At 30.5% G+C, this 11,596-nt stretch overlaps 1 protein-coding gene across 1 annotated transcript; it reads left to right on the forward strand.

The window, feature by feature from the left end:
- The first annotated feature begins 6,978 nt into the window (after window positions 1–6,978).
- Window positions 6,979–10,486, forward strand: LOC124919485 (protein THYLAKOID ASSEMBLY 8-like, chloroplastic). The gene is made up of 3 exons (XM_047459731.1): window positions 6,979–7,548; window positions 7,623–8,014; window positions 10,139–10,486. Exons 1-2 carry the CDS (start codon window positions 7,156–7,158, stop codon window positions 8,010–8,012), a joined length of 783 nt encoding a protein of 260 aa, XP_047315687.1. The 5' UTR covers window positions 6,979–7,155; the 3' UTR covers window positions 8,013–8,014; window positions 10,139–10,486.
- The last annotated feature ends 1,110 nt before the right edge of the window (window positions 10,487–11,596 follow it).

The raw sequence follows: 11,596 nt of genomic DNA on the forward strand, positions 1-11,596 counted from the left end.
CGGTCCTCTTAGACCGAGGTTCTTAGTTTGGGACCGAGAACGAGGACAGAGGATCTTAGCCGAGACCGAGAAAACAGACTGGACCAAGACCAAGGACGATGTTCTAGAGTCAGGACCAAGACCTAGAACTGGTGTTCTTGAGTCTGGACCGAGACCAAGGACCAATGTTCTTGAGTTAGGACCGAGACCTAGGATCGGTGTTCTTGAGTCAGGACCGGTGTTCTTGGACAAGGACCGAGGATTCTAACCTCACTCTGACTTGAGACCGAGACTCTCAGGTCCACGGCCGAGGAAGCTGTTGGAATTTTAAACTAATTCATAAATTCCATTAATGAATGGAAATGAGAATTTGGGTAAATAAAATCAAATTAAATTCAAACGAAATTCACATGAAATTCAAACGTGAATTAAAGTAAAATTTGATCCAAATAATTAAATTATTTTGTTAATGATGTAATTAACATTTAATGGCTTGAAAAACAATTAACAAAATTAAACATATTTAATTTGATAATTGTTTTTCAAGCCATTAAATGTTAATTACATCATTAACAAAATAATTTAATTATTTGGATCAAATTTCACTTTAATTCACGTTTGAATTTCATGTGAATTTCGTTAGAATTTCATTTGATTTTATTTACCCAAATTCTCATTTCCATTCATTAATGGAATTTATGAATTAGTTTAAAATTCCAACAATCCCCCACATTAATGGAAATTGAAAGATTAACCCGGTGAAAGGTTCAATAGTTGAATTCTACATAGGATAGGTAGGTGTAACCCTTTGAACCTTCCCTTATGAAAGTATATAACTTTACTAGCCGATTAGTAGACTCGATGTCCTTGAACTATTCTGCCATTTGTGTAAACGATTACACACTTTCACATAAAATTCTCCCTGATACATGTCAAGCTCTCATGGTTGTGTCCATTTTGGCATGGAACACGTGCCTGGTTCTGTGAGAGGGTCTAGAATTGAGCCGTGCAATTCTTTCGAAGCGGCCCCACTTCTCCCTCACATAGGTGATCTCTTTTTTCACAAAGAATCATTAAAAACGATATGCTTATCCTCGTCAAAATATATATTGTTTCGTTATAGGATTAATCCTCAACAATAACTTTCCAAGTTAGTACAATTAGGTTGTCCCATTGAACCTAGTTCTTGGGATCTCCAGTCTGCATAGGTTGGGTTTTCCTTCATACCAACTTATAGTAGGCTGATGTCTCATAAGACTTCAAACTATCTCTCTATTCAATAATTTGATTAGTGGATCCACAATGTTATCTTTGACTTACATAGTCAAATTTGATAACTCCATTAGAGAGTATAGTCTAATGACATTATGTCTAAGACGTGTATGTCTAGACTTGTCATTGACTCTAAGTTTATCTAATTTCAAATTATTATTACAATAATTAGAAATTTCTGATAATCTTGGAATATCTTCTAATAAGAAGCATAGTCAGTCGTACATGCTTACCATTTAAACATTTTATTTTTTATGAAAATATTGTTTACTTGGCTAACTAGTAGACAAAATGTCTTTGAACTATTCTGCCTTCGTGTAAACGATTATATATTCTACATAAAAATATTTTATTTTTCGACATAAGTCAAAAATATAGATTATAACGTTTAATCTATCCATCATAAGTTTATTAGAAGATTTCCATACGTAGATTGCACTTTTAAGTGTAAACATATTCACTTTAAGACGTAAAGTCTTTCATTTAATAATATCAATATATCATTTGATAACAACATGATATTTCGTTTAGTGCAATTCATATCCTTTATGGATTTAATCATTTTTATCGTAATTTTCAACGATAAAAATATCGTACAAAAGACACGTAATGAAATAATTTTCATTGTCTTCATGATATATATAATTGTCACATCCACTTTTTAATAAAAGTATGATCAAATTTTCATATCATTATTATAAAATTTGTTATAAGTCATATTAAGACTTTATAAACTTTCTTTTTCATTTATTTCATAAAATTCTTTTGAAGACATTGGTTCTTCAAAATTTTATGAAAATAATGTCAAAATATGACACGTTTCTTGATTTCAAAATCCTCAATTCTAAAATATCGATTTGAACACCAACTTAGCAAATATAAACAAGACATTTCTTGTTATTTTATTTCTTTTTATAAAGTTGCGCAACTTTATCTTTTATAGAGAACATGTTTCTCTAACAACAAATTATTTTAACATTTATCATAATATACACAATAATTTTTGTGTTATAATCAATAAAAATATTTGCCCCCACATTCGTGTTGATATCCTTTTTAAATCACACACATTTGTATAATTTAAATCAATGATTTTCTAATCAAGAAATTGTCACACAATTCTTTTACAAATTTCTTTTGTTATACTTATATGAATAAGATAACTATATCATAAATAATTAATTGAATAAAATATAATTTCTATACAAGAGATTAGAATGTTTATTCATATATAAATCATTTTTCACATAATCTCCACATAAGAAATTTAATCAATTAAAATATTTATTTCAACACTTAATTTCTATAAAAGAAATTAGAATATTTAATCAAATAAATATTCACCATATCACATGATTTCTACAAAAGAAATCATAATGTTTCAAGCATCTTTGGCCAAAGCCGCTTAAACATTTATTTTCGGTTGCACGTTTGCATACCGCAATATCGGCACGTTTGCCACATTATTCTCAAATCAATCAAGACTTTCCTTGTAATTGTTTGATTTCAAGATTATCAAATTAAGTAAGTCTTAATGATGCAATTGAACAATGTATATCAAATATATTATATTAAACCAAAATTAATATATCCATATATATATGATATTATATATTATTGCTTCTTTCATTTTAGTCACCACAATGACAAAACAACTATAATATATATAGTCAATAACATAGAAACGTAATCAGATAAATAATATGTCATATATATTATTAAATAAATATATATACAACTTCATTTATCATTAAAAATACATGATAAATAATTAAAATATTAATTATTACACTTAATTAGAATGTTGATCATTTATCTTTAATCAAATATAAAACTAACTAATTATATAAATAAATATTCATGTCATCAATTATTCATTTCTTAATTAATTAGGTGACCTTTAATATTCTGTAACAAATCTTTGTCAATCAAAGAACACATGTGACAAATTTCAAAATTATCTATTAAAATAAAAATAGATAGAAAATAAATCTTAATTTATATATATATTTGTTATTTTTCAAGACAAGATTTCTAACAATCTTAAAACACTTTCATGTGCTAAGTTATTTAGTAGCTTTTGCCATCAAAAATCTTTGTCTTTGATGTTTCAGAAATACGAGTCACGATGTTGCAAAAGAGATGATGGCTCATTTCGACAAATTGAAATTATTCATCTTAATAACAAGAAGAATCGACTAATAAAGATAAGTATTTATTATACATGTATGATGTTAATTTTTAATATTTTTCTTGTATTATTAAAAGCTTAATTTTATAAGCTGATATATGTTTGACATATAAATTTTCTCAAGAAAAAAATTGTATATTCAATATACAAATGTTATCTTGAAAATAATTTAGAAAACAATAATTTGTTTTCCTTTTCATTAAAAGTTTGAGAGTTACTAGAATTATTATTATTAATAAATGAAAAGGTAACTAAAAGGTTAACTTATAATTTTCAAAATAAAATAAAATTTGTGGTTATATTTAATAGTAATTAAAATTAATTATAATTGAAACATATGGTTTCAGTTTTAAAATAATTAATTATAATATATGTACATTCTTAAATTAATTAAGCGTGATAATTAATAAGAATGTGATATGTTGATTATTAACGAAATATAGTCTATTTATATATGTACATATAAATTGTCTTATATATTTACCGTTTGATTATGATACTTAAGTTATCAATTTTGTTTGACAGAGTTTAAGTCAAAAATAAGAGAAAAATAAGTTTCTCTAAAGAGAAGACAAAAGGTCGTAAACAGTAATACAACAATAAAAGGGCGCATTGGCACAGTGGTTCAAAGTTCAGACGCAAGGGTGTGAGGAGGCGAAAGGTCCCTAGTTCGAATCCCATTTAGCCAATGATTTCTTTGACGGAACCATTCAAATTTGATGAGTTATAAAATGACACTAGTCATTTATGATGGAACCATTCAAATTTCTTTTATAGAAATTATTAGATGAATGGAGCCAATGATTTCTTTCATAAGAAATCTGATGTGTTATAAAATGACACTAGTCATTTATGTTGAAACCATTCCAATTTCTTGTGTAGAGAGATGAATGGATAGTCAATAACTTTTGATAGAAATCAGACTAGTTAAAATGACTTTAGTCATTGATGTTGAAACCATTCAAATTTCTTGTGTAGAAATTATGAGATGAATGGGTAGCCAATAATTTCTTGGTAGAAATCAGAATTTTAAAATGACTCTATATGTTGGAGATGAATGAGGTCGATAATGATTTCTTATAAAAAAAACATGATTTGTCTAAATGACATTAATTATGAATGTTGAAATCATTATAATTTCTTATGTAGAAATTATGAAATAAATTGAGTATAGAAATTTTAATTTCTTAAGATTAAATAAGTTGTTTGTGTTAGAATTTATTCTAATCATGCATTGAAAAAGACAATTATGTAAGTCGAAATATTTTCGCAAGAATTATCTCGGTGAGAATGATCCACCTAGATTTGTCACGTGGATTATTGTTCATAACACGATAATGTAATTACTTCGATTAAGACATGAGGTACATTTGTAGTTATGTTTTATTTGATTATATTGCTAAGTGATTATTTATATATATCATGCATATTAGCTAATAATATGATGATTCATGTTCTTTCATAATAAGTATGATTTAATGATGTAATTAACATTTAACGGCTTGAAAAACAATTATCAAATTAAATATGTTTAATTTTGTTAATTGTCATTGTAACCTTCATGATATTATTGCTATCAATTTATTAGCAAGAAAATCATGTAACGTGTATTTTCTATCGAACAGAAAATACAAAGGGCAATGAAGAGGCAATCAAGGTCAGCCGTTGGATCAAAGATTAATGGTTGATTTTATTTTTATGAAAGTTTAACTTTTCAACAATATAAAACCCCTCATCTCTAATCTCAAATTTTCACATTATCTTATATTTTTTCTCACACTAGAATTCCAAAAGTCTTCTTCATGTTTTGTGAGTGTTCTTCAAGTTCTTTGTTCGATTTTTCCGTTGAAACCCAGTGATAGTTCAGGTACTTTATCAAGCTCGTTGTGTAGTGATTTCGGTGCTGAATCACTGCTAGATTCGTTGTACCCTGGGAGACAGCCATATGTGATAAGCACATGCCTCGAATCAACAATTTATTCGGTGATATTGTTTTTCATATATTTTATTTATTTCATCTATTTGTAACATAATTTATATATATATTTCTGTTATTTTTCAAGACAAGATTTCTAACAGAAGCTAAACCTGGGATTGAGCCTCCCAGACCTAGTACCGAGCCTCCTAAGCCCCAGGACCGAGACTTTTGGTCCCTTGACCGAGTGTTTCGAGCCTTGTTGCAGACCACCTCGGTTTAAACTGAGCTCATCCGAGCCCAGATCGGTTAAAATGGACCCAAGCCCTAAAACTCCGGTCCTAAGGCTGTTTGGTTCCACTTTTCAAAATCTAAAATTATTTTTGTAAATTTGGAACCCCAATACATTTTTAAATAATCCCGAAATGTCAAAAAATGATATTTAAATATTTCCGGGATATTTTCTAACAAAATATTTTTACTAAGGCCCCGTTTGGAATTTATTTTTAAATTCTAATACTTTTTCTGATATTTTTCAGGGTTTTTACTCAGACTTATATCAACGTAATCGTAGGTACACTCTTTTAAATAATTTTGTACAATTATTTACGAAATCTAACAGATCATTATTTAGGACCCCCGTATTACTAATTATAGGAAATAAATGTTATAAATAAATCTTTCAATAGTCAGACTTTTACTTAAGAAATAAAACACTCTTTTGACGGGCGCAAAGGACATAACGCGAAAACTCTTTCCCGATCATAACCCAAAAATGAACCCCTTATAGAAACTCTGGCATAAAGTACGTTTATGCACGTACTTTTTACTGATCTAAAATCATTTGGCGACTCTATTTTCAAATAAATAATCTTTTAAATTAATTATATTTAATTAATTTAAACCGAATTTTAATTAAATTATTATTTTATCCCCAGATTATTAAAATTTGAATAAAATTAATTATTTTTATATAATTAATTTTTAAAAGCTCTTTCAATTTTTTTTAAAGTAATATTTTTTAAATGATGTCTTACATGTAAATCAAAGTTGAAACACATCGAACCTCGAGTCACATCGGGTCTCCCTCTTGTATTGTCATGGGTCATCCAAACACATGCTAAGCTACTCAGTAGACCACATCCGAGGTTCCAAATGTGTTGAGTACGTGTATCAAATCTCGAATTTTATATTTACACATTATTATATATATATATAATAAATATAAAATATTTCTTTATACAGTAGTCATTCAACCCAACTTTAACAAATTAAAATATATAATTCTCGAAAATAATACGAAAATAATATTTAATTTAAAAAAATATGTTTAAAACGTTTCTAAATAACATTTTATTTAAAAACGTGATAAATTATTTTTTAAAAATAAAAATAAGATAACACGATTTTGGCCATTTAACCTCAAATAGTTTAAATTTTGATAGTTCGAACTCACTTAGAACAATCGAAGTTCGAGATATATTTGGTGAAACTTACACAAATTCGAGCCTAAAATTGTAAAAATAAATTCAAAATTTTAACATTTTTGACGAACTAGCCACTCTTAACCCATTTCAAGTCCCAACCCGCCAATCTAAAGCCCTAACTTTTTTTCATCCCAAAACGATACGGCCGCACCTACTAACAAACAACACTACTCTACTGTAGCTCTTTCTCACCCTGTCCACTACCGGACCGCCATAACTGGCCGCGCACTGACACACACACTACTCTCACTGCAACCTAACTCAACTTGACCACCATCGGGCGTCCGCCATCGTTTGAAGCTCCCTGAATCATGTCGAAGGCACCACAGCTCGTTTCATTTCAGGTCTTACGGAACTTTTTGAGGAAACTAACTTCTACAAATCCATCATTTTCTTCGAGTTCATTTGTCTTTTCGAGAACCCCATTCTCACCCTCAATCTCTCGCGACCCACCGTCGCTATTCGCTAATGGAACTAGTATCCGCCATTACCACGACGGAAGGCCGAGAGGATCGCTCTGGAAGGGAAAGAAGCTGATTGGAAAAGAAGCTCTCTTCGTAATCTTAGGATTGAAGAGATTTAAAGACGACGATGAGAAAGTCGAATCTTTCATTAAAACCCACGTCCTCAGGCTCCTGAAGATGGACATAATTGCTGTACTGGGAGAGCTCGAACGCCAGGACGAAGTTAATCTGGCTCTCAAGGTTTTCCCCTCTTCCATAAATTGGTTCACTTTGTTATTATAAAGTTGTCTTCTGATTCTGTTCTTTTTCATCAGATATTTAAGAGAGTTTTACAGCAAGATTGGTACAGGCCCGATGCTTATCTATACAAGGATTTAATCATTTCCTTAGCTAGAAGCAAGAGAATGGATGAGGTTATGGAACTGTGGGAAAGCATGAAAAATGATAATATATATCCAGATGCTCAAACCTATAGTGAGGTTATTCGTGGGTTTTTGAAGTATGGATCACCTGCTGATGCCATGAATATCTATGAAGATATGAAGAAATCACCAGATCCACCTGAAGAATTACCATTCAGGATATTGCTCAAGGGGCTTTTGCCTCATCCTTTATTGAGGAACAAAGTCAAGCAAGATTTTGAGGAAATTTTTCCTGATCAAAGAATTTATGATCCTCCAGAAGATATCTTTGGACCAAGTTAAAGGTGTGCAATTTTTTATTTTTTTTACATACATTTTGAACTTTTTGATTGAAGGTAATACTTAATTTCTCATGTTAAACTTTTGACCATTGATTACTGATTAGAGTATGATCAAGAACTACTCAAGCAATTTGCAATGAACTTTTAAATGGCCGTATCGAGAAAGTTAAGGGAGTGAATGGAGAATTGGCTTTTCTTCATCTATTTTTTTTGGTATAATGGTTTATTATGTGGAGGAGATTGATTAACACAAGTCCCACATTAATCATAGTGTTCTTAGTGAGAATCAAATATTAGATCTCTTAGATTTTAAAAAAATCCACTTGTGCTACCCTGTTGAGTTAGAATTGACCTATTTAATCTCCAAGAGTGAATAGTGATGATTCTAGTCCATAGGTCAGTCATGCTACTTTGAATACATTATACAAATGGGTTTCTAGGATAGAATATCAGTTCCTAAAATCATGGGATTAAGGATAATTATCCTCTCAACACTTTCTACCCAAATTATATTGGGATTTATCCACTAAACGGATATTCCTCTAATGATTAAAATTGGGACATTCCTCTACGTCAGTCGAGATGGAGGACACTGCTCAATTCCTCGTTGATGATGATGTGGACAATGACAGACATTCATCGAATGAGGGCCGTGGAGCAACCTGCGGTTGTTGATCCCCCTTTGTTGAACGTTGCAAAAGCGATTGTTTATACTAAGGCCCATGAAGATGCAAGAATTAGGGACAAGTGGATACAAGGAATCTCCACGAGAAGAAATTGGTGACGATGAAATATGTGATCAAGATGGGTTGGGATCATCACATGTAGATAGAATCGTAGAGATGAGAAAGTCATTATTAAGATCACCTTTGGTTGTGACTTGGGAGGGTGATGAAGACTATAAGGTTCTTATACTGTGAGAGTCGTTGAGAAGAAGTAATAGAAGATATCGAAATCACAAGCTTTTAAAGAAGCTTTGATTCAAGAGGGCACTAGCTCTTTTGATTTGTTGCTCTTTATGTCAATTTTTTATGCTGTTTTGGTTTTGTACTTTTGTTTTGATTGGAAGTATTTGTTATTGTAAACTAAAATTGGGATATTCTTTGCTCCCTTCAAGCTAGGTTGTAAGATTATACATGCCAACACCAAGCTTGCAACTAAGTTTTTCAAATATTGCCTTGGCGGGTGCTTTAGTTAAGACTAAGATATTTGCATTCTTGGTAATGGCTATATGTTGGAAATTGAGATTTTTTTTTGTTTTTATATTGTAAGAAGCTAGCATGACCTCCCACCATCATAACCTCTGCTTCAATTTAAAGCGTTCTAAGTGAAAATTGAATCCATGACATTTGGTTTTTTAGGCACCGACTCTTGTCACTTTAACTACCTTAGTAGGTTGTTGGAATTTGAGATATTCTCCTATTTGTTTGTTTAATAGTCACAATGAACATGGTTTTAACCATTCTCAAAACAGACTGGTTGTCACAAGTACTTGGATTGGAGATTCCAACAGTCTTTGGCAGCCACAACAGGCCTCAATTCAAACTCCCACTTCTTGAGATCACAACATACTTCTTGCTTCTCCAAGTTACTAAATCTCTCCGAGAAAAACCAAACCAGTACAAATTATGACATGTGTAATCATAAATAACCAATAAATTCGTGTCAACACCAAGTGAAGCATTGACTTGCTAAGCTTAGTGCAAAACAAATATTAGGCCTTGCATGTTCTAGTTAGATAAGTTCACCTACCAGCCTTTGGTACATTTTTTTTGCTAACACAGTCTTTGGTATTTTCCTTTATCTACTGGTGGACTTTATAGATCAGCTTTCATAGGTGTATCAGCTGGTTACAACGCATCATGGGCTTGGATCTTAACACTTAAAGATAACAAAATCTTTCCATTATATTTATATCGGTTTCATTGTTTCTTGATTGAATTAGACTCATCACAGGTAAACAGACAAGCTTTAAAGCTACATTCAGTTACCAATTTGAGGGTCTGCAAAACCTGCAATGACATGGCCTCAAATTTTCAAGAGCTCCATTCTCTATCTAACACAAAATAGAATTGATCTCTGTATTGATTGAAATATATGTAATTCTTGTTCATGATTCCACTGCAGGGTATATATGCACTTTCATCATTTTTTGACGAGCCAACTCTGATAGTAGTCACAATCATTCAGAAATGTCTCCAATATTGCTTTTAATTGACTAGATGTGATGAGTTGTGAGTTCTGGATTTCACTTTCTGCCATGTATGTGAAAAAAAAGGAAGCTGTCTAGGAAATGGTATTTATACACATTCATTGAGAATGTAGTAGCTTTGTCATTGAAGTATGTAAAAGACTGGTCTTTTAATGATTTGTAGCTCTTGCAGTGCATGGTTTAGACCAAAATTGGTGATTACTACTAGTATCCATCACTATAGTTTAAAAGTTGTGGAACAAAATAATGAATTTTACAAAATTGGCAAGTTTCTTTGATTGTAGGTCATGCCATGACACTCATTTCAATTCATGAACTTTCATTACGAACTGGTTGTTTTGCTTCCTCGACTTTCGTCAAAAACCTTTTCAGTCCTTTTAAACGGGTTCAATTATTTTCAGTCATAGCTGCAAGTGTATAAATAATTTAAAATTTTAGCCATTTCTTAATGTCTAAGAAGCAAAAAGAAATTTTAATGTAAGTTGAAAGTAAAGGTAACATGAAAAAGCATAAGCATGAGCAAGACTTAGAAGGTGGCAATGTCTGCATCACACACCAAGATTAGACCAAGCAAGAAGAAGAATCTGAGAACAAATATCAATAAAGGAAGAAGGAAACCAGTTGCCATGGACCATTGCCAAGCTAAAGAATCTCTTTCTCAAACCCCTTTATTTCCTTGTCAAATTTGCAATTGAAAGAGACCAATTGTGAGGAAAATAAAAAGCATCCCTCCATAAAGAGAAATATGCTTTCTTTGAAAACAAAAACAAAAAATACAAAATGTAGAAGAACATGAACAAAAGTCAATTAATACCAAGCATATTTTGTTAAATTTAAAAAGCATCAATTTGATATATTAACCAGTACTAATAAGTTCTCCTAACACAATTCATAAAATAAATTACCAACTTGATTATCTCTTAAACATCTTAATAGTGATTATAACTTAAAATGGATTATATCTGTGAAAAGTGTTATTCATTTTCTAAATTCAAAAAGGACGATAATAACGGTTTTTTCTTAACATTACACTAAAGTTAATGTTTTTAGCTTTAAGAACACGGTTCAAAAGTTATCTTTTTACTAAAGTTTTTGACTTACCTTCTTAATTTAGATATTCTTAATTTAGATATGTGACTTTCAGTTTGGGCTCTCTTATGATTTTTAAAAGTACCATTTAAAAATATTTGTTTAAATTGAATCTAGTTTGAAAGAAAATTCAAAAAAGTATATGTATAATTAAGTTATGTTTTTTTTAATTTAAATTAATATTTAAAATATAGACTAGATATTAACAATCAAACAAAAATATTTTCCAAACAAATTTAGTAACATTTTTTCTTCCAATTCCATACCCAACTCCAAAATTTGTG

This window comes from Impatiens glandulifera, chromosome 1 (genome assembly GCF_907164915.1).
Source record: "Impatiens glandulifera chromosome 1, dImpGla2.1, whole genome shotgun sequence".
NCBI classification, from domain to species: Eukaryota; Viridiplantae; Streptophyta; class Magnoliopsida; order Ericales; family Balsaminaceae; genus Impatiens; species Impatiens glandulifera.